Source organism: Strigops habroptila, chromosome 5, assembly GCF_004027225.2.
Source record: "Strigops habroptila isolate Jane chromosome 5, bStrHab1.2.pri, whole genome shotgun sequence".
NCBI classification, from domain to species: domain Eukaryota; kingdom Metazoa; phylum Chordata; class Aves; order Psittaciformes; family Psittacidae; genus Strigops; species Strigops habroptila.
The window spans coordinates 66,465,189-66,489,492 of NC_044281.2; the positions used below are offsets into that span (position 1 = coordinate 66,465,189).

At 34.5% G+C, this 24,304-nt stretch overlaps 1 protein-coding gene across 5 annotated transcripts in view; it reads right to left on the minus strand.

Moving 5' to 3' along the window:
• Positions 1-372: 372 nt before the first annotated feature.
• The window catches only part of KNDC1 (kinase non-catalytic C-lobe domain containing 1), a 65,365-nt gene continuing 41,433 nt past the window's right edge, over positions 373-24,304 (minus strand). For 3 of the 5 annotated variants that reach the window (XM_030488140.1, XM_030488137.1, XM_030488139.1), the window contains 21 exons: positions 23,886-24,044; positions 23,451-23,528; positions 22,807-22,900; positions 22,462-22,624; positions 21,529-22,367; positions 21,284-21,428; positions 19,548-19,639; positions 17,140-17,543; positions 11,239-11,332; positions 11,017-11,114; positions 10,514-10,722; positions 9,061-9,174; positions 8,447-8,594; positions 8,004-8,183; positions 6,669-6,884; positions 6,282-6,364; positions 4,864-5,014; positions 4,264-4,386; positions 4,102-4,161; positions 3,320-3,477; positions 373-3,058 (listed from right to left, as the gene is read on the minus strand). In XM_030488140.1, coding sequence (XP_030344000.1) covers positions 2,827-3,058; positions 3,320-3,477; positions 4,102-4,161; positions 4,264-4,386; positions 4,864-5,014; positions 6,282-6,364; positions 6,669-6,884; positions 8,004-8,183; positions 8,447-8,594; positions 9,061-9,174; positions 10,514-10,722; positions 11,017-11,114; positions 11,239-11,332; positions 17,140-17,543; positions 19,548-19,639; positions 21,284-21,428; positions 21,529-22,367; positions 22,462-22,624; positions 22,807-22,900; positions 23,451-23,528; positions 23,886-24,044 — 3,840 coding nt within the window. In that variant the 3' untranslated portion in view covers positions 373-2,826. Of the gene's footprint in view, positions 3,059-3,319; positions 3,478-4,101; positions 4,162-4,263; positions 4,387-4,863; positions 5,015-6,281; positions 6,365-6,668; positions 6,885-8,003; positions 8,184-8,446; positions 8,595-9,060; positions 9,175-10,513; positions 10,723-11,016; positions 11,115-11,238; positions 11,333-17,139; positions 17,544-19,547; positions 19,640-21,283; positions 21,429-21,528; positions 22,368-22,461; positions 22,625-22,806; positions 22,901-23,450; positions 23,529-23,885; positions 24,045-24,304 lie in introns of those variants that run through there. The other 2 variants (XM_030488138.1, XM_032919967.1) reach the window with 2 other exon arrangements.

Below are 24,304 nucleotides of genomic sequence, written 5' to 3' on the forward strand. Positions count from 1 at the left end.
GAGCAGACGTCATTTCAGAAACTCCACAGGTCACTGCTGGAAAAATAAACAACCTAAAAAGAAGATCAGGGAAGTGTGGAAAAAATGAAGAACTATGACAGCTGGTGGCAATTCTGGCTTAAAGAACAAACTCTTTTTTTTCTCCCTGAATATTCTAATTTGGTATTGGAATGCAAATATGAGGCCAGACTGCAAAGTCCCTCATTTACACAATACGATTACCGATGCCAATAATGTTTTGCCAAGGTACAACTGAACTTGCTTCTTTGAAATGTTTTGTCCTGTGTTTTCTTTTAAGAAGACATTCCCCACAAAAAAAGCTTTAGTCCAACCCTTCCTTCTTGTTAGTAATAAATAAACAGTACAGTTATATGCTAGATGTAACTAGTTTATTCTGAAATCTGTGTCACACAAGATATGCATATACCAGTGCTCGTGGAAAAAAGCAAACCAGTTTCCTTGTATAAAAGTGATTTTGATTTTTTTTCAATAGCTATTTACATTTTTTTTTATTGTTGATGTCGTGGAGTGGTGTCTAAATACAAAATCTTAAATATCTGATTGATGAAAACACCCCAAAGTAGTACTGTAACTCAATACTATGCATTTATAGAAAAATAAGGTCTGATATTACTGGAGCATTATACAGAAGACATGAGATGATTTTTAAGCTCTTGTATAGCACCAGTTATTGTCATAGAATAAACATAATATTGACTAGGTATAGTAGTTACTTCAATCCTGATAAAAACTGTAAGAAATATGAGATAGTTATCATGAGTGCAAAATATAAATGATAAGTAAATCCACAAAAGCAATTTTAACAGTTTGACTGGCAACTATGGAAAATGAATTTATTAAAATAATACGATTGGCAAGTTTTGTGGAGTTACATTAGTAAAGCTTATGCTACTTACGATTTTACTGTCTTTCAAAGGCAAGGCGTGGCTTCAAGTGAATGGTAATTTTTAATTGAGAAAAACCCAATAGCTACTAATAAAAACAGTTCTTTAAAATAAATGCATATAGATCAAATACATGAAATCTATGTCTGAAGATAAGGTTATCATTAACATTCTCAAATCACTGTATTGCATAAAGATAGAAGGCAAAGATTAAATGTTTTTACATTTGGCAATTTTTAAAGAAATAACAATGCATTTTGCTTCCTTAAGGGTAAGTCAGAATACTACAATTAATGACATGCTAAACATACATACAGTAAATAATCAAATAAATCATCTTAAGAGTAGAACAAATGCAAGAAAACCTGGTTGAGCACTGAGTTCTCCAGTGTTTAAACCAATAAGAACACAAAAGTTAGTATTAATGTATTAGTATGAAAAACTAACTGAATATTTATGGAAAATATGGACATACCTTGTTTTTAGTGAGAAATATGGGGAGTGGCCTATGATGTATATATTGCTGTTACTGAAAAGAGAAAAGGAGAGGCTTTCCTCTTAAACACTGAAAAAGCTACAATTTACATGTGCACATGCATTTCTGTCAAATACAGTACTATAACTTGCAAAATACTAGGTTTGTGCACATTCCCAATTCTTACATCATTATCCTTCTCCACCACTAAAATGTGCCAAGACAGTTCACATCTGCTCTTCACATCTCTCAAAACATTTTCTTACAATTTTTTTTTTTTTTTTTTTTTTTTTTTTTTTTTTTTTTTAAGACAGGTCTATCAAATAGCTTTTAGGACAGAGCTTATTTTAGCTGTTTCTTGTTCTTCCCCACTTCTTTTCCAATATTACCATTGTACCTCTGGTAGATGTATTTGTAACTAATTTGTAGCCTTAACATTTTGGCCTTGCAAAAACCTGGGTAGTTGAACAAACTTTCTAGCAATAGCATCACATTTCATTGCCATTTAGCAGGTCTTGTAAGTATTAGCTCTACAAATAGGTTAGCACTGAAGTTTTACAAGTTGCATATCCAAATTTCACACAGTTATCTTCTACTTCATGCTGCTGGAGCACTGCAGTCTACAAAAGCAACCTCAGGAGCAAAATCTGCACACATACATACGTACACAAATTGATTCTTGTGCCAAATACAGGAAAAAAAAAAAAGCAATTTCACACTCACTGTTTTCACAAGGCCATGAGCAGAGCAATATATTGGTAATATTTAGATTCAGATCTTATTTTCATTTGGAAAAAGGTTAGTTTGATGACATTAAAACAAAAAAAAAAAAAAAAAGGTTGCAGCATGGCTTTCCTCTCCTTCCTTAGTATGCTTGAAGAAAAAGATAGCCAATTCTTTAAGTTAATTACAGTTTTCATAACACACAACATAAAAGCAAGACACACCAACAGTGAAAGGATCGCAGCTGATCTGTGTCCCTGAATTATATGCACACTGTGACAGGATATGAATGTACTATGTTTATATAAAAATATACTCTGAACATTTAATGAACTATACTCTGAACTCTCCTAGGCCAACTTTGCAACAGAAGCTGTAATTTTAATGTATTTCCACAGTATTTTTTTGATATTTGTTTTTGGGTTAATTATTTTTTTAATGCTAACCAACAGTGACAAAATTAATCATCGTTTTCTTCTACGCTCTCTTTGTACTGATATCTTTACTTCTATTCTTTTGATCTTTCATCCAGTTGCTAGGGATTCAAATCTCATTAGTCAGCATTTTATAATTCCATGTTAAGAAATACAATTATTTCAACTTGAGATAGTATTTTAAGTCACTTCACTTAAGTATTTGCTTGGGAATTGGTCCAGAAGATGAAGTCAACTGAATCCAGCTTTACAATCCACACTTGGAATACAACAGATGAAACATAAACAATTACTGAAATGTTGCCTTCATTCTGCGCAGTGTGTCCTGAATTTTTCGAGAATGTTTTTCTGCTGGTATCTGATGGAAGTTGGCACAGTTGTCGGCTGCCAAGGCAGAAACATCTGCATCTTTAAAACGAGTTATTCTTTGTCTGAGGTAAGATTGCAGCTTGAAATCTGGTGTATATGTGTAAGGATTCTCTTGAAACGCATGAACCTGGCTCACAACTTTTGCAATATTTCTTGAAAGAGAATATAGTAAAAAAAAAAAAAAGATTAGTTTGTTTTGCTGACAATAAAAACAAAACCAAACAAACTCCCCAAACCGAAACTTTAAAAGAAATTCAAAGGCATCGAGCATTCTCTTCTACAGTGTATGTCCCTTTGACTGAAACTATTTAAACTGCTAATTGTGAAATGTTGCATTAGCTTTCATCATCCCTTTAGACAATAGTCTATTTTAAAAAAGTTAGGTGATATACATATATAATTAAAATTATTACCTAAGTTTAGTCCACTTGTGAGCTCCGTTTGTCATTGTGAATCCTCCAGTTTCAAGTTGTTGGACATGCATAGCCAAAACATAGGCTGAGGGAATTGTTGGAAGTGTTTTGAATCTTTCTCCTTCCATCAAGCACAGGCTGTCACTTTTTAAAAACACCTAGTTTAAAAATGCACACGGATAAATCTCATGTTAAGTATCGGGGCAGGCTTTAAAAGAAGTTCTCCACTTCATGTGTTTAGCATTATGAACTTATTTGTCATGAATATTAACTTTTGGCATTGAAGACTACACTATGAATTAATCTGGTGGCAAACATTTTAAAGCATGCAAATAAAGAAAGTAATCAAAAGATATTTCATACATAATTGTAATTGTTCTAAATCATAACCAAAATATTTTAGAACTTCATTCTATGATTCAAAATTGCACAGATCAGTAAAAGAATGCCTGTGAAAAAATAAACATTTAAGATTTTTCAAAACAGATTACAGCCACAAAGCTTCTGCAGACATCGTCAGGAAAAGTGTATCTAATGTTCTAGCCTGCTTTGAAATTTCTTTATTTTTAGTCACACAGGATACATTTTTGAGAAATACTGAGATGAAAATTCATGTAAACCTCTTGGATTAAGAGTCAAAAGTCTTAAATTAAATTAAAATCTCCTTCATAATACAAAATAATAATTATGGCTTTCATGCTGCAAAGGCACTCACTTAAGCAGAACTTGCATCTTCTCCAAACCCAAAGAAGTGTTTTTACATTAAAGACTTCATACTATACCTCAACAGCCTTGAGTTCCTCCATTATTTCAGCTACTTTTGCAGGTAAAATTTTCCAGGCCTTACAAGAAAACAAAATACATTTTTGTTTTTCACGTTAATGTCTATATTGGAAAAAGATTATGTTAAGCACAATAGTTACAGAACAGAGCCCCAAACTTACTGGTAACTGTCGTACAATAAGATTTTCCAAGCCTGCTAGGATTTGCATCGCAGTAGCAAAATTTCTTTGCTCATAGCAGCATTTTGCTATAAGCAGAAATTTTGATAACAAGCTCACCTGCAACTGAATAAAAGAAAATTAAGATATACTATATATAAAAAATATACTAAATATATATAAATATATAAATATATATATACACACACTAAATATATATAAATCTACATAAATTTACATAACAAAATTAAATGAGAAGGAAAAAGAAGAGATGCATTTTCTTTTTGAATTTGTTACCAAAATTGTTGACTGTAGTAACATTTCCCTCCAACACAAAGATTCCCATTTCCTGTCACCAAGTTGTCCTTGTTAAAGTCTGACACCTATTCTCCTCAGGCAACCCATTTCTTACATTTTAATAGGTTTTGAGATCTACTACTACAAAACATCCGAGACATCCAAGACCCTCCTTGCAAACCAAATTGTTAACTGCCCACTCACAGGTGTATTTCACAATATTTATGGCAGCTTTGCTATATAGCAACTCATATACAATAACAATAACTATTTCATAATTAATAATACAATAAACCAGTGACAAACCTTAGATGTGTGACATGTCACAATTTCAGCAGCAACCCAGGTGCTGACACTGTCTGCATTACTTAATAATTGTAGAAGGTACTGGTCTTGTATGCACTTTGACAGAAACAGATTACAGACTTTAAATGAAACTGTCTCAGCAGAAACAGCTCTATGGAGAAAATGGGGAAAAAGACAAAAATAATTCATGCTGACTTTGGATTTTCAAAGAAAATCTTGATTGCGAAGATGCCAACTTCTAACCATTTAAAATGATTTTGCAGTGTTTGCAGTCTCGAGTTTATGATCTTTTACAAAGTACATAGTGAGCTATGTCACTTTTTTCCCCTATAATTACAAGATAATTATATGTCAAGATGAGCATGTAGTATACATTTCTGTACATAAAGACACCTTCACCACTTGTTACTGAATAAACCAAACCATCTAATCTGATGCAAAATAACAGCCAGAAATCCAAACTCATTAAAAACTGCAGTCACGTAAAAAATTAAGCCTGATACCTAGTGGCACCATACAGTTTGTTTCCCATGCTTGAACCACCAAATCAGTATAAGGCAGCCGATTTAGCCTCTGTCATTTAACAATCTGTAAAAGATGAGCTGCTTTAGATGTTCATTCCCTACCCTTACAAAAAAGACTACTACAGGTAGTGCGATTAACAAGTATTAATTAAAAACTAGCTGAATCCACTGAGTATGTAAGAAGCAGACCATAATCAAATATAATTGGGTCCATGTGGCTGGATGAAAACAATAATTACCGTTGAGCAAGTAATTTAAATAGGTTGGTAACTGCTCTAATAACCAGAGGAAAATTCTTATCTATGTGTGAATACTTGATACTTCATCTACCTAACAGAACAAAACGAACATTGCACAGAGAGGCTCTGAAGTTTCCATCCACATACAGAACCCAACTGCGCAAAGTCCTGGGCAACTTGCTCTTGCTGACCTTGCTTAAGGCAGGGAATGATGTACTACACGACCTTGAGAGGTCTTCTCCAACCTCAGCTATTCTGTGACACTATAATGGTCACTGAGATTTTAGATACATACAAACATGCATGATCAAGAAACCTGTTTCAGAAACAATTCTTTTTTTTTTTCCCTGCCAAAAATGGAACCTTTGAAGCAACCCCCCCGCACAAGTCTTCAGAAATATTTTGGCCTGACCCATTTTAGATTTCAAAGAAATCACCTTTCAAATGCAACCTACCACATATGTGCATAGGTACATGTACTTACAGATGCATAAAATCTCCTGACAGTAAAAAAATTACATAAACAGACTATCTAGTCTGTTGAAAAGATATTAAGTATTTTAAATGTTTTTCTCTTCCTGGATGTATTAAAAGTGTAACACAGTAAGTTATTGTGCATCAACAGAATAGAGGGCAGTTAAAATAAGCAACTTACTTTTGGACAGAAACACATTTGTCTTTAACACCAAGTGCTCTTGAATTTAGAAAGTGTACTGGGTGACATTTATGAAATATTTCCTAAACAAAAAGAGCAAGATATATCTGTTATTAAGACCTAGCAGTTCTTTTAAAATACTCAGGGATAAAAATGACAGACAGTCCCCTCCCCTCCCCCTCTCTTCAGCAAATTTATCAGAGGGATCACAGTCTAAATTTTACTGTAGAAAGTTCAGAGAAAAAATGGATCATTTTAATTCAAAGTCTTATGAAGTAATATGAAACAGCTAGAAAGAGGGTTGGGAAATGTTAGGCAAAGAAGGCTGAGTATAACGGAAGAAGATAGATATTATTTGTCCTTCCAAGTAAACCTAGACTTCTGTACCTGTTGCAGTAATGTCAGCTGACAACAAAGCTGTTGCACGCTGTATTCTATTAAGAGATATGGTCCTACTTCATCTGCTTTAGTAAAGGAGACCAGGAACTCTTCTCTAAAACTGTCATAGTATGGCTTTGGTAAAACTGATGAACTAGTGTACAGTCGCTCTCTCTGATATTGTGCAATTGGTCCCACACCTTTGGAAAGTTTCCAGTTAAAGTTCTGTAGGAAAGAAAAAAACCCAAACTTAAAGCAAACATTATGTCTCCCCTTGATGTAACTTCCTGGAATGTTCTGTTAGAGACCACCTTTGTGGATGCAAAACTCTTCAGCTAATCTTCAAGGTTAGCCCAGACACTGATTGGTTTATTCAACACTGCTATTTTAAGCTAATATGCACAGTCGGTGAGTCTGTGCCGTAGGTTGCCAGATCTCAATCAACAATCGGTATTTAAAACAAACTTCTGTGTATTCAGGCTTGCTGCCATAATATGGTTCATATTCTTAAGTTCTATATTTTATATTCTACTTCTTACTATTTCTTGTACTCTTTTTGCTTAGAATCAAACATCCCTTTCCAAAGAAATATTTGGTTTTCCATTCTTTTCCCTTTTTCTATCTTCTGGTATCATTAAAATCCAGTAACAATAAAACAAGCCCGTGTTTCTCTATTCTGCTTGCCCTTTATTGGCTGAATCTCCAGCATGCTCTGTGGAATTCTGCACCTTTTTCCAGGAGGTTGATTCTAAATTCAGCTTACACATTATAGATACATTTGACTTCCACATGTCATTTTGGTCACTCTGTAGAAAGATCTTTTTTTCAGAAAAAGCATACAGCATGTTCTGGCTTCTGGGGTTATTTTTCACTAGCACACTATATAAATCAGTAAATGTGGACAAAAGTTCAGACAAGTTTTTGCTACAAGCTTTGAAGTTTCAGCAAGAAACCTCTCACCTCCTGCTGTTTTCCTATATTTATAGTCTTACAAAGATATATGCCTAATAAAAAGTATTTATCTTTGACAAGGGGGAAGAGGTTTCCTAACAACTATGAGTCACATGCTAATATCACAGATGAAGAGTTCAACTTCTCTCAAAATTATTATCTATCTGATCTATTATTACTGAAACAGCTGACAGGGCACACATTAAGGTTTAAGATTATTTCCATAGTTATAGAACAGTTTAGGCCTTAGATACTTCCAAAAGAAAATTTAAAATGCAGGTACATAATTTTTGCTAAATCAGGATCTGGACTGTGAGCTGGATCTCTAGTTTTTGACAGAAAATAATCTATGGAAATGTGTTCTATATACCGCAGTCTGGTGAAAAGACATACCTTTCTGGAAACGTCTTCTGAGAGTTTTTTACATAGGGAATGTAATGTTTTTCTGTCCTCCTCACCTTCCTCTTCACATTTGTCTATGCTGGAGCTCTGATGAGCACTGCCACTTTTCCTGGCAGAAGCATCCTCAAGCAATGACAACAAATGTTCACCATAGCCATTTAATGGAGCAACCTGTAAATGCAAAACAAGTTAACAGAATATTGAACTCAATTTCCCACAAAATATAAGCAAGACACAATGCAGTTGAAAGATTCATGTCTGTCCAAACCCAAACATTTCAACATAGCTGTCAAAGACAGTGGTATTTTTCTTTTACTTTACCTGTAATTAGGACAGTTTTTCATAATAACAATCTTACATATACCCTAACTGACTTAAATTGATTTCCCCTTCCCCCCCCCCACTTAAAGCCTCTGCTGAAATTCCTGACTTACCTTGCAAGAAATAAATTCTTTCAGGGTGCACAGAAGATCAGTATTTGTTGCAAAGTCTACACTGTAGCAGTCTTCAATCCAAGCCTGCAGGATGTAGAAACTGCGGTTACATATTTTGGAAAGTGAGGTGGAAGGATCCAGGCTTGCACTGGTGAGAAGAAAAAGGCACTGTTTTAACCAAAATTGATATCCAATTCCAATTTAAAAAGAAGTGTTCAATAAACCACAAGTTTATTTTCAAAGTGTTAAGTCACTTAAGTGTTCAAAAAACCACAAGTATTATTTGGTAATGACTGTACTATCTTAAACTCTTAAGTTTCATGTCTCTAGAATCCATGGCTCTATGGAAACGAAGCTGTGGTTGTATTTACAACCCATCACTGAACAACTGGTAAAAGTAAGAATTCAGAAGAAAAAAAAAAGTAAGCACATTGTCATATATAGCACTTGCTCTAGGGTCACTCTCACTTTTCAAGAGAGTCTTACAAAAACAAACATCAAAATTCAGTTTAATTAAGTAAATCTTTTCAGAAACATCTATTTGCCATTGGGGGGGGGACATGACAGGGAGACAGTTGTGCTTTAATATAATTTTTCACAGGAAATTACTGTACCTGGATAAAGTGCTGCTGATTCTATCGAGAAGAAACTGCAAAAATTCTTCTTGTGTGCAGAAATAGCGAAATGTGTAGAGAAACTGCTGTACGTACCCTTCTAAAAATGCATTTCTGCGAAGCACAAGAAAAACTTCAGACAAGTAAAAACACATTTTCTTCTTGCACCAGACTACAGCAACAGAAAAAAAAAAATCCTCAAAATATCATGAATTAACAGGGCTTTTAAATTCTGAAGCTCTACATAAAATCTTGATTTTTTTTTTATTTAATTTTACACATCAAATATTGTGATTGCCAACACTGAAAGCATAATTTGTTTTAAGAAAAGTTTCTCTATTTGCAATTTTGTGAATAACAACTTTGACATTTCTATGATGATCAAAAATTACATTTTAAGTAGTATGGAAGAACATATTTAATTTTTTTTCACCATCATTTCACTTTAACAGATTTTTATTGCAATAACAGCATAAAAAGTAGATATTTTAAGCAAGAAAATATTTCCTGTAGCTCTAATTAGAGTAGTGGTTGTTTTAACAACAGAATTATACTCATTACACGCATTAAAAATGTGCATATTTTGTTTTTTTTATACATACACATATTTTCAAGGTCTGAACACAGGTTAATTGTCCTGTCTCCTGATGGTTTACAGCTAACCATAAAAATTTGGGTTTGATAAATGTAGAAGCTCTGACTCTAAAACAATTTCTTTACTTTGTGCATAATATTAACTATGAGGCACAGCAGCACTCAGGATAAGTAACTGATTCTCAAAAGGATGACTCAGGACTCAGGATGACCTGGAAGAAGTGGCTGGGAGGAAGTTGCTTCCTCTATAGTGGCACAAGTCTTATGAAGCCTCTCAGGCAGTTTCCATCCTTCATACTATTACGGCTCAGATACCTTAAAACACCACCACCCTCACCCTAGCTGAAGGTTAAAGTACAATTAAAGGACATCTTTGTTCCCATTTAAGCCCTGAAAGAAGCCTGCATCTTGATTAGTCCCAAGGACTGAGGCAATAATCTGTAAAACATTTTCATTTCCAGACCCTATTAATAAGAATTATCAACTTATATGTTTTGAAGAATTGTTATACTGCTGGCAGTAACATAAACCCTTGATTCTATGGCAACTATAAGAGCAAAACCTTAAAGAAGGATAAAAAAGTTACGAGTTATTAGTTTTTGATTTATTATCAAATGCTTCAAGTTTTAATCGAATCCAGACTTAAGAGTTTGGCTTATTCCTTATCAGGCTGTCTTTTGACACTTCCATGCCCATTTCTGTAAATAGGCGTTCACAGAAATACCATTAAACTCAATACAAGAGAGGAGAATTTATGCAATGTTGAGGAACTAGCATTTATCACGGAGACTATTTTTTCCTGAATTAGCAACTATGCCTCAACCCACTCCTAATTAAGGATGTGCAAAAGATACTATACCTAGAATATAAATAAGCCATTAAACCAAGTGGTGTACCAGCCTGAAGAACTCTTATTCCATTTTGATTATTACACTGGTGTTTCTCTGTGTTATAGTAAAGCAGCACTGATGACTCATCAGGTGTCACATCCACCGTGTCAATTCTCCCGTTGTGAATGACTGTAGGCAGCACACAGGATTCCACGCCCCACTGTTCTGCGTACATGATCTGCTCAAAGATTCAAAGCCATGAAAAAATAAACCATAGGAAATTAAAGAGGAAAATCCACACAAAATGCAGTCAAAGCTTAATCGCATTTCATCATAAAATTGCTTTTTTTTTCCCCCCCCTTTTAAGCAATACTAGCAGCAGTTACCTTTTCTTTTAATAATTTAGATCCTACTTAATTTGGCACTTCGACACAAAACATTTTGCATTTCATATACTGACTTGAACAGCCAACTACACCGATGCAGTAATGAAATGACAAACGAAACACAAGCAAAATGAAGTCTGACTTGCCTGCACATATTTCTTCACCAGTTCAAGAAATTGCACTTTCGATTTCATCTCCTGTAGCTGTTCTCTCAATTTGGGCAACACAGATTTAGTTTCAAGACCTTTAGATTTAAAACACACAGTGTATAAACACCACTGATTCTGATTTAAAGGAAAAAGAAAAAAAAAAAGTCCTTAAAAGTACTACACATTCAATTCATTACTGGCAAGTTGCTGTAATCTTACCTTTGCTGCTTCTTTCTTTCTGCAATAGTTTCTGGTAGAACTTTATGGTCTTTCTGTAATTTTTTGTCTCTATCATTAGCAATTGTTCTAGTTCCTATTTAAAGAGAAAAAGGTTTCTGATCAGAATGGTAAATGCAAGGTTTTAGTAGGAAATGGAAGTTTTAGAAGAGAGTTATTTTGTATGAAAAAGAGAACATCCAAGCAGACAATAATATAATATTAACCAGGAAAAACTACCTTTCACACCTTTGCTTACAGGCAAGCTACAACAGGCATCACGTGTCCCCATGAAAGCATTAGTTATGCCACAGTGCTACAACTTAAGAACTAGAACTAGTTTGTGTTTGATGATATTGCACTGAAGTTTGCCTGTATCCATTTTTATAAATACGCCTTTAGTTATAATTGCACTTATCTTGTTTTCCAGAGCAGTTAAAAAAGTTATACGTGGAAGTCATCCAAAATTAAAAGTGATGGGTTCTGAAATCAGTGCAGACCCCAGAAAATCTCTGTTAAGCAGCTAACCTATATTTGCAGCAAGAACAGAATGTTTGACTGAAAATGATGCTTTCATTCGAACATGTATAATTACATTATATTACAGAACCAGGTCAGAAGGCAGACAGGAGAGCTGCTTTATAAATAAAGGACATACCGATTTTGAAGTTCAGATTGCATATTTTATATTTATGCATTTACATAATTGAAAAAATGAACTAAATTCCTATAGACTTATATAACTTAAGCAATGGATAAAATTAAATTATATTGGGCTTCTCACATTAATATAAAATTTAATGTAAACATTTATAATTGTTTGCATATCAAAGGTTTCATTATTTTACCAACCAATGAAAATGGGCCATCCGCTTTGGGTTCAGCTTCTTATTTATTATGAAACAACAAACATTATGTATGTTGTGTTTTATAAAAGTGGTGGCTTTTGCACTTGGGTCCTAAGCTAACTACCAGTGACCCAGTTACATGAAACAGCATTTTAAATGGAGTAAGTTCACTGAATGCAGCAGACAGAACTCCCACAAGCAGAGCAATCAGAAAACACATAGCTTAGAGCTAACATATCAAACAACAGACTGGTAAATAGGTTAGCTTTAATGGGATGGGCTTACTAGAAATTAATTTAAGTTTGAGAAAAACCTGTCACTGTTTTTCATAAAAACTCAAAAGGTTTAACAACATAGTTCATTAGCAGCAAAAGTCACAAAAGCCCTGTGGATTTTTAAAATACTTCTACATAGGCATCACATAGAGCATAGTGAAAGCACAGAAAAGCTATTTTCTGATTCTGAATTGGAAACTGCTTGCTTTTACTTAAAGATTTGATTTTGTTTCATCAATTAAAGTGAAACCAAGTTGATTAAGACACTATGAACACAGAAAGGGAATCAGAAAGAGTGTCCACTTTCTGATGCTTGGAATCTGATGGGCAGAAGTGGTTTGGTCCCCTAAATAACTTCAGGTGAGTAGAAATGAAGTTAGTAGCAAACTCCCAGTCTATTCCACAACATCTTCCATTTTAGGTAGGTCTAGGATATAAACAATTTTGATGAAGCTATACATTCAATTGTTCTGCTCCCTCTGAAGTACATTTATTTGTCAGGACATACTTCTGTAGCAGATCCCTTAGTCTAGGGCACAAAGTAATGCTAGAGTGACTTTGCTTACTTGGGAAAATTGCAAATTCCAATATGTCCTTGAAGCATAAGTTTTTTATATCCTGAAAGGTGACTCCACCAAAGGATGCAGAATATTGGCAGAAGACAAAGGAAAAGAGAAAAGGAATGGGAAAGGGGAAAACTGTGGCCAGAACATGCAAAACCTTTGCTAGCAACAAGCTAGTCACAGCTTGGGTGCACTAAAGTTTGGTGGAGACTCTTACAAGTAGCTTATGAGATCTAGGGGATAACTGAAACCTAGTGTGGGCAAAGAAGAAAAGAGCAAAGGCTAAGAGTGAAGGCTTGGGGCTGCAAACAAACTGAAGCCAGCTTACCAGACTACAGAAAAAAGAGCTCTTATTATGAGGGCAAATTTGGACATCCCCCTGGAGAAACGGCAGCCCTAGTAGCTGCCTTCCCTTCTTGCTCTGCCGCAAGGACTTGGTTTGCTTTGTCTGTATTGCACTTTGTATGAGGGTACAAAATCAGCAGCTCCTGGACTAGAGATGATGTGACACAGGGGACATACACTTGTTTGTCTAAAGACTAACTTTTCTAAATGCAGATTAACCTCTGCTGACCTTAAGAACCGCGATGAATTATCTGATAAGCACCTGAACTGCAATGAACTGATAAGCATTTACACAGTAAAGCATTGATTATTTTTATGACATTTGAAAGTGCCACCTTGATCCATAAATACTTTATGCTATTTCACATTCTATCCAAACATAAAAATACACATTACCTTTTTTTGAATCATAACTTGATTAATCCTACTGTTAATATTGTTCATCATACAACACGTTTTACTTTTTGCATCTTATTAAATCACAACCTAAGATGCAGACAATATCTAACAGTTTCCGGTAGAAAAATAGAAAAGTTAATTATTTTTTTGGCAGAATACTTAATTCTGACATAAATGTGTGTTCTGGCACTCAGAGTTTCTCAGAACATTTGTGTTCTCAAACCTACTTACAGGTATACAAAATTAAAGAACAAAATAATTGCATTTAGTTTTAGAATGTGAATAAATATACATTTGAATTATATTAATATTTTCATTAGAGAGATTAGTGTATTAGTGAGGTATATGTGTCTCTAAAACTGTAATTTGTTGTGTGGTTAGACTCCCACTCAGTACTCAGTTCCAGCTGCAGACTAGACTTGCATTGACCGAGCAGAGCTATTCTTGTGGAAGGGAAGTGCCACTAAGTTGAGACAAATGTAGCCAAGCTCAAATGTCTGTCTTTAAACATTCACTCTTTGAAATAGCAACTCTTAGACATTGCTTTAGTGCACTTTACCACAAAGCTGTAGAATCAGGACAACTTTATTGCTAACTTTTCAAAAATCTGTCAAAGACCTGGGGCAAGAAGTAGGTTAATATAGTCCTTGTCGGATAATGAAAACTAGACTACGGTTAATCAAGGAACTGGTTTCTGAAATAAAACTGGTTTGATGAATCAGGCAGCAAAGAGACAGCAGAAAGAAGCTGGGCAGAGCTGCTTATCACCTACAAGTTGATAATGGATTGTGTAAAGAGCTTAGAATCATCATCTCCTGACTGTTGCAATATCAGAAAAATAAATTTCAGTTTCATATTTTTTCTCTGCTTTTCTTATGTATATTGACCACTTTAAACTTGTAACAGTTCGTCGCATTTCACCAACATTGCTAATAGTTTATTTCAGAAATTGCCATGATTGATGGAGTTTGGAAAAATAGCAGGATATTAGGAAGGTTTTCTTTGCTCAGGTTAAATGTTCAAGATTGCTGCAATTAGAGGAACATGATCCTGTAAGTTTTTATTTGAAACACATTTGGACGAAGCTGGATTTCACAGAAAGTCAGTGCAGTAACGCCAGCAGAAAGATTGAAGTTCTTGATGCTATGGTAATGAAAGAAATAAAAATAGTCACGAGACCAAAAAGTAACTGGTATTTTAAAGTATCCTCTGTTGAATTTGTAGTAACAAATTCACTTACTTAAAAAGCACTTAAAAAGCATTTTTAATAAAAATTATGAAATAATATTTAAAAATATTGGTTTTAAGATTATATACCTGAATATTCTAGTATACCAAAACTTTTCCACATAAATAGTACAAGAGAGAATATAAGTATCTGCACATACATGCTTTTTTGTGAAAATTAACTCTTCTTTTGCAATGTACTCAAAACATTTCCACGCCGTACAAGAGTATTTAATCTTCCATTAATAATCTTCTCTGAATATAAACTGAAATATAAACTGAATTTGACTACATAAAAAAAGATGACGATTTATAATTGTATTCCTTGTAACTTGGACACAAAGGGATCTCACAATTAGGAAGACTATTTATATAAGATATCAAGCTTCTATTGTCTCAAAATAATTATTTTATTCTTGTTTGCCCACTTGGCCTCATATGCAGTCCAGATCACATACATTATTTCTGCATTACTGAAAGAGAATAAGATGAGAGTCTAATTTTTGTCTAGCTATTAAGATTTCAGATTTCAGATAACATCAGGAAGATTAGTTCATTTATCCTCAGAGTAGTATGCATCTTTCTCAGCTATCAGAATGTGCATTTTTTTGCTCTCCAAAAGAATTGTTTACTAATTGCTAAACTGAGCTTTGTATCAATAGTAACTGTCCTCCAGTGGAATGTTCTGGGCATCAACACAATATAATTTTCTACAGAGATACGTCATGATTATTTCCCCCCCCCAGCCTCCTGCATTGTTGTTGGGTTAGCCAAGCTCTTATGCATTAATGCATATAGTAGCAATGTATAATAGTACGCATTAATTTCATAAACAAATTCCAAAGCAGACTCTAAACACCATAAATCATGCTTCATTTTTGTTGTATGCCTCCTAAATAGGGAAAACAATTGCCAAGAACTCAGAAGATAATTTTTGAATCAAACTAAATTGACAAGTAGCCTGTAAAATCTCAAAGTCAAAAAGACTGCCTGTTGAAACAGAAAAATCTGTTCAGATGCTTATGAAAAATTCTTTACTTGTGAAAATCTGTTCTTCAGTCAAAAATTACTCCTTTAAGTAAGGGAGATTATGCAATCCCATTTTTCTCTAGCTGGCATGTTTACACAGGATTAAACAGCTCTACAGGATTAAAAATAGGACTTTTTGAGAAGACAGAAACTTGACAGTGACAGACATGAAAACTTTGAAAAAAAATATTTACTTTTACACAAAGCAATAGTTTCTCATGCTATTTTCTCTTATAGACTTACATCTGAATAGTAAAGAGCAAGAAAAAAAAAATAAAAATAGAGCATCCTCAGTGATTGAGGGTTTAACTTGCTGAAAAAGAACAGTGTAGGTCCTGCTTCAGTTTTATTAAACATGTATCTGGCAGAAACAATAATAATACCTAAACTAGACAACTAGTTTCTCAGGGACACAAAAAGATTCCAGGTGTCGCTATACTAACAGGTCTTTCAGTCATACCAACTCATTTGCTTAAATCTTCCCCCTTCCTTCCCATGAGCCAGCTCAATCTATATGGATTTTTACATTTTTATATATTATCCCTATTCTGTGGCTTTGGACCTGCAATATTTACACACTGAAGCCCATTATAGCTAGATGCACAAATAAAAAATTAAGTAAATGTAATCAATATAATCTTTAAGGCAATGGAAGACCTTGCTAATCTAAAATAACTGCCCCTACCCATACTCCCCCATGTCCTCCAAGCTGCTTAAAAAGCACAAAGCTGCACTCATCATGATGATTAGCCACCTCCAAGAGAAGATGTGAGCAAGTAATGCCATTCTGCTGGCAAACAGTAAGAAGCTGTAGAAAATTCACTGGGACCAAGGAAAATGTCTCAGAGCACGTGACAGGGAGGACCTCTTGAAAGCCTGTGACACACGGCAGTCATAGTGATTCTTAGCTCTTTTCCATAATATTACCACCATGAGGTTTGTGCATATAGTAAGCAGTACTTTTCCAGTCAACTTCAGAAAGAAAAGATGGGATTGTAGGTTAGCGATTATCAAATTTCATGTCAGCGCGCTCTTTATTTTGGAATACTACCTGGTATATTGGTCACACATCACAAATCTTGAGGATTTTAAACCACTTAAGAGTCAGTATTTAAAAGAAGAAATAGTGTTTCAACTCACTAGAACAAAATAATTATTAAAATTCTTTTAACCATGAAATTAAGAGGTATCTTAATGATTTTAAATCAATGTACTCACCACTTTTTTAGCATCTATATTTTGTGACTCACTTGATTTCTGCTTTCCAAGGTTTTTCATGTACCTATGAACTTCTGAATCAAAACATTCAGCTCCATAAAATGCACTGCTCCAACCAGGACTACAGCCATGAAAGTCAGGTAGGTTGGGAGACACAAGGTAGCTGTTTCCACCTATTTTTACCATTGTCTCTTCCTCGGGCTCTGTATTTTCTTCTGCAAAGCCTGGACCAATACAACTGCCATTGCCTTGTAAACATTGTTGCTCTTTCTCTATGGGGACAGTATTCTGCAGCCTCAATTCTTTTTTGATATTATTTGAAGGTGATTCATCAAATTCCATTTTGGCTAATGATGCATTTATCATAGGCTCAGCCTTCACTTCAAAGGCTGCTTCCACTTCTCCTAAAGAGGGTGTATGGGGGGAAAGAAATAAGAGTCATGTGCTGTGATGCACGTTTTGCTGAACTTAAACACTACACATACAAAACAGTTACGAGACTAGCTATGTGCTCTAACAGTGGTGTTAGATGCTTATTTTGGCTCCGTGCTTTTGTACAGTGATAAAGGTTGAAGACATTTCAGAACTTTTAAGCAATAGTTAAACAATACAATTATGAAAGTAACATAATATTTTCTGTGCATGTGGAACAAGCATTTAAAAAAAGCTAAGTACAGGCTTTAAAACAAAAGATAAGTATGTCAGATCTGTGCAAGCATTAGTAAAAAGCTTAGCTCTTGATGTTTTTTCCATCCATAATTCTTGAAGCTTTTATTCCATATATAGAAGGCAAGAATATTTGATATAGCCAAAGGGGATGCAGATGTTAAACCTTCTGCTCCTCCAGGACTCACTCCTTTGAGCTATGATGGGACTTTACAATTGTAACCGCTACCACCAACCTTAAGGGACAGAGGAGACAGTCAAAGGTTGGTATGATGCTGGCAGGAGCTTTTACATCTGCCAGAAGTCTCCCTTTTCACTTGAGCAACCCTCCAGGGCTTAGATATACCACCTTGGAGTCAAACGGACCTAAATTACTGGTGCAAAGAAATCACATACCCCATGGGAAAGTCTGGCTCTACTTTTGCAATCATTCTGAGCCAAAATGGAAAACTGTAACATAGAATGACAGCAGCCAAGTGCAAACTTAACTTTTATGGCAAAACATAAATTTGTAAAATGTAGGTGTATAATCCATTCTGTAAAGAACACATGGTTTAACTTCAATCAAAATAGAGAAGTATCCAAGTTTAAATGCTGAAACTTGGCTGAACTATCTTGGGGAGGAAAAAAAAAAAAAAAATAAGAAGGGGAGGAAATACTATGCTACAGCAACCAAATACAAGCTGTTCATGAATATATGAAAGGGTTGTTCATGAATATATGAAAGCCCTGAAAGGGTTATGGTTTTGTTATAATAATGGGATTTACCAGTCCCAGCTCAGTTTTGAGCTCAGTTACTGAAAGTGACCTTCAATCACAAAATGTGAAGTACAAATAAACAATCCACTAATATAATAACCTCAATGAGTGCCTTGAAATGGCGTCCTGTAACCAAGACTGTGATTAAAAGGCAAAACTATCTTCATTATAATTTGTCTCACTGTTCATTTTACTATCTATTTTTAAAAAGGCACTTCAGTGGCTACAATAGGGAAGAGGAAGAATTTCTAGGAGAGACATAAATACTATTACTTTTTACCTGTTTATGAAAACCCTTTTGATGAAGTTAAAAAACACCCATTTAAATGCAAAACCAATGAAGTTTCTAGACTTCAGTACAATTCCCTTCCCCAGAATTTGTAAATAATTTTATTGACGATATTTTTATTTTATTTTAATGCGTTTTATTTACTTTATTGCTTAGTTGTATTTTAATTCTGATACGTGAACAAAGAAGGACCAGCTCTGTTGCACATCCATCCTTCAATCAATCAATCCTCAACTTCTTCAGTAACACCTAAGGACTCATAAGCATCTTCTAAAGCTTTCCTATCTGCCTAGCTAAGCTTGCTATGCTATCTGGTTCTGACCCAGTTTGGCTGTCCCCCTTCCCTCTCTCTCCTTTAAAGAATGCCACTGGAACACCTAGTGGACGAACACAAGAAAACCACATGTAGCAGTTAGGATTTTGGGAGTTCTGTAACAGACACATCTATGTAAATAAAAGTGAGTAAAAGCAAATGAAACGAGGATCCCGCTCAATGACATTTGTTCATATGTAAGCTTCACATAAAAGACAACAGGTGCCAAGGCCGATGTTCAGATTCACTAATAATGCTTGTAAGTGCTAAGGTGGGTATTTTCCTGAAGACATACTCAAAGTGCTAATATCTCAAAACTTGTGCCATTGATATAGATTCCTAGCACACACATAGATCTAGAAACATGAAGTCCTTTCTCACCCTCTGTCTGACCACCGCTTGTCAAGAAGCTATCAGAATTCTTTAGATCTTGGAATACATTGCAACACTTTGAATCATCTGCCTCAGTTATGCTGAAAATATAAGAAAATTAGGGAAAATTAATGTTTCATATACCTTTATATTTACATCAGTAAAATGAGATCTTACAAAAGACTCTATGTATGTGAAGGGCTTCATAGCATTTATCTACCTCCTGAAGTTTGCATGTTCAACCTCAGTTGTTATTTTACAAGAACAAAATGTTCAAATGGATATTAAAGCATACTGAGCAAGATACGGAAATTTTCCCTTACAGCATTTGGCAAAATTCCAACAGAGGTATAAGAAGACATACAAACAGAAGGCATAACTCCAGGTATAACTTAGACTGCAAATTACAGTAATGGGTTTTTCACTCGGGATTCAACCTCTGGTTAACAATCTGGCTCTAAGTCACCCCTAATAAGAATAATAAGTTATGTAACATAACGTATTCAAAGAAGGTTAACAATTAAAAACTGCTATATTCTTTGTCTAAAATAAATGTAGAATAAACAAAGAATACAGCAGTGTCTCAGCATATTCTTTGTCTAAAGAAGTAAGCAGTGTCTCAGAGATATTCTCAGGCAGTTCTTGTATGTGATCTAAAAGCTAGATCTGTATTTTCTACTGGTTAAATGATGATTTCCTTTCCACTTTCATTTGCAAAAACTTTGTAAAATTGTAAAATTTCATATTGAGGTTTATCATCTTAATATATGTTAGTAATTCATCTGCAACAGCTCAAGTTTATCCTACCATCACATTCAACTTCAGGGAATTAAGAGCCTAACCTCCAATCAATTTTCAATGGCTCCTTAAAAATCCCAACCCAAATGTGAAATAAACCAGCATATCAGGGTCTGCTATCTGCAGGTTGTACTCTCTTCTTTCTGAAACTTGCTGTAGGGATTATATGTCTTTTAACACTGAAGTTTTTATAGACCACATGTACCAAGCTTCTTTCTTTGTCAAAATTTCCAATTTGTAAATCCAGACCATGACTGACAAAAAACCCCATACATAACTTCCACATATAAATTGATTACTGTTTATAACAGCCTTCAGGAAAAAGCTTTTATAAGTATTCTACATTTGGAGGCTGCAATAAAACAAGAATGCTTTTTATTATTTTTCAGGTAGATATATCACTGAAAATGAAATAGTAAAATGAGAAATTAATTATGCTGGTGTTTTCTCACTTAATAGGCCAATCAGAAAGACTGCCAGAAGGAACACTGAGTCAAACTAAACCAGTTAAGAAAAGCATTTCTAGCAAAGCTAACTTAATTTCCTTATTCTTAGGTGTGAATAAAACAAAAGAATGTATGAAGAGCTAAAACAGAATAAGCAAATTGAACAGTAAGAAAAATATATTTCACTTCTGATTCAACAGCCTCTGTCTCACAAGGCCATGAAGCCAATGGTTGAAAACATTGATTAGAATTGATTAGAATCAGGTTTCCATTATTCAGCTATCCTAAGATGGGAGTTACAGACAAGCTTAGTGCTTAGCCATTAAGCACTATTTGCCATGGGGAAAGCCATGAAGTATCTAATAGACTGTGAAATAAGCAGTTTGCAGGAAACAAGTAAGGATACCTGAAGAGAAGCAGCATATCCCTTCCTACTTCTAGAAAGTAGGGAGAAAAGCATTAAATTGAACTGTAGGAAGGAAAAAGTTTAAAAACACCTACCATAAATGTGAAGGTCTTTCTCCATTTACTACCTGATAAAGATTCTCCAGTAATTTTTCATCCCAGTAGAGATCACAAAACTTTTCACAAATTCTATCAGAGAATATGCCAAACTTAATTTCCTTTAAGTTTAAAATGAAGTTACCTTGTTTAAAAAAAGAAGAAAAGAAACAGGAGACAAAAACCATTAACAACAATATTCTTACACATCAATGACAATAATCTACAGAACAAAATCTACATACCCATATCAAAAACTTCAACTCCATTCTCTAGATAGCCATCAAACGCAAACTCCTCCTGTATAAGATGAACCACTTCCTGTAGTAAAGTGTCACTTGTTCTGTTCTGCTGGGGCAGGACTTCAACGTCAAAGAGACGAGAATTTTCTTGATTCACTGAGGTACATGGTGTGTACCCTTGTTCAGTGAAAATACTGTGTACACTGGCAGTAAACTCACTTTCTTGGTGGTTGGTGTGAATAAGTGGATTACTTTTATCAAACTTGTTCTGTGTATTAGCAATCTCACAGTTTTGCACTTTGTAAAGGGAGGCATCATTTTCTGTCTGCATGCTCATTTTATAACTTGCAATAGTATTTGAAAGTAGCACTGGCAAACTATGATAGCAATCATAAGCAATTCTTGAACGAAGAGGTTTATTTGGTATTTGCTCTGATACAGCTAAATGTACTGGTACAAATGTTGTAACTCTTTTCTCTGAGTCCTGTTTGAGAATGATGTTATTTATATGAAGAAAATTAGGAGATGTAGGACAAGCTGAGGAGTTTGAAGGAACTTCAGGTAATATGCTCTTTTCCTGTGTAATATGTGAGGAATCAGAAGTTGATGGTAAAGTAACTATAGAAGTAAATGCATTGCCTGGCTTTTGCTCTTCTGGAGATATTTGGTATGAGTGGCCTGGAACCTGTAAATCACACTCGTGTATTTCAGGTGCAGCAACATCTGTGTCCTCAGTACCACAGCTTTTAGAGTCTTCTGTAAATCCTGATTTGTTGTTGTCCACATGTTTTTCTTTTCTTGTCTCTTTCTTGAATTGCTCAGAAACTGGTGTGCAAACCTCTCTGAAAAGGAAAAAGAATTATTTTTGAGGACAATTTCAGTAGATTCAACAATTAAGGCTCAATTAAGGCTTATTCTGCTTTAGGATACACTAACTTTGTTATATTTTCATTTTGTTGCAGAATAATAGGCTTGAAGTGAGTTGCAGGAGAAGTGAATGCAACAGGTAATGTAGCTTTCTCACAATTTAGAGAAATCTGGCATGGTACGGGTCCTTTAACTGCTACAAGTTTACTTTCACTGGCAATAGGCACAAATCCTAAAAACAAAACCACAGAAGGATGAACAATACGTACAATATAAATGCAAGGTAAATAACAATCAATTTAGAAAAAAAACCCAACAAAACCCAAAACCACGCACCTTACTGAGAAAATAGTACATAGAGAACTGATCTAGAGAACACTAAAACAAAGTAAATGTGTCAGTCTGACTGCTTACCTAGACTTGACTCTGAAGGGTCCATTTCACGTCTTTCATTTTTAAATGTAAAAGCAACATGATCTTGAGACGAGATTATGTCTTCCTCAACAGCCTAATAATTAAAATTGAAGTCCAAACTGAATTTATTAGCTTTTTTTTTTAAATTTTGCTCCAGTTTAAATTACTTCCAAAAAAAAAAAAAAAAAAAAAAAAGCCAAACCAATAACCCAACACCCATATAAATCTAAAATGTTGCAAAGCAACAATCTAGTCATGCTAAGGTGGAGAATTAAAACAAATGGCATACAAAACTCTAAGGACCGTTAGAACCATTTGGAAACCTCTGTTTCACATCAGAACTTTTAGGTAATCAAAGATTTGAAAAAAGTCAGTTGCTTGGATTGACTGAACACTCGTGCACTATATAATTAAGTCACTAGTTCTTCACCTATACAGACTGTAGAGTCAGGGCACCAAAATTCGGGGAGTGACCACTCCAACAGCAAGAACTAGAAAAAAAATCAATACTTAAAAGCTATTTGAAGATAAATTAAAAAGAGAACAAATCTAACTATACTTGCAGGGGATGAAAGTCTTACTGGAATACAATTTACAGAATTAACTGAAAAAAAGTAGAGAATTAAAAAAGGTAGCACTCTTACCTCAAAGACAGATTTATTCAACAATGCCAAAATATTTTTGCTGTTTACACCTTGTTCAAATAAATAATGACTGCATGTCTTAAAAAAAAAAAAAGAAAAAGTCATAATTTCCAGTCAGTAAATAAATTTTCAATCAAGTGAGATATTATTGGACAAGGACAAAGTCAAGCTAAGTAGTCAATTGGAAATAATCTAAGTTTAGGATGTCTTATAAACCTATTCCAAGTACCTTATTGACAATTTCAATATAAATTAAAAACACACCCCTCTGGTGTCCCTAGGGAGGTAACTTGTAAAACAACCCCCACAGTGTCAGATTATGATTTAATTAGATATCAGTTTATTACCAAAATAAATTGGTATTTTGATACTCAAATTACTAAAATAATACTTTAGACAACTAGATTACACATAAAATTGCTTAAATGTAGTAACCTTAATTGCATCAGCTAGAGAAGGTCTTTCTTCAGGGTTTTTTCTTGCCATATCCAGAAGAAGTTTTTTAAATTTTCTTGGCAATGCTAGTTTGTGAGTTGGTGGAACACTGGATTTTGCAGCCATCCACAGAACTGCAGCAACACCATAAATGCAGACCTGGTATAAAGTAAGAGACAGGAAAGATGTAAACAGACCAAAAAAAAAAGCTTCCACTTCAAAACCAATTCCAGCAAATTATCCAAAAATTCCCCTCTTTCTCCACAAAAATAATAATGTCTAGAGCTTTCAAAGTACAGATTACATTTGGCTTTTGAAGATGCTGATGAAAGTCCCTGCCCATTAAAAAAAAAAAAGTTATTATGCATGCAGGGCAAATAATAGTAGCTAATTTTCTACTGTTAGAGCAACAGACATAA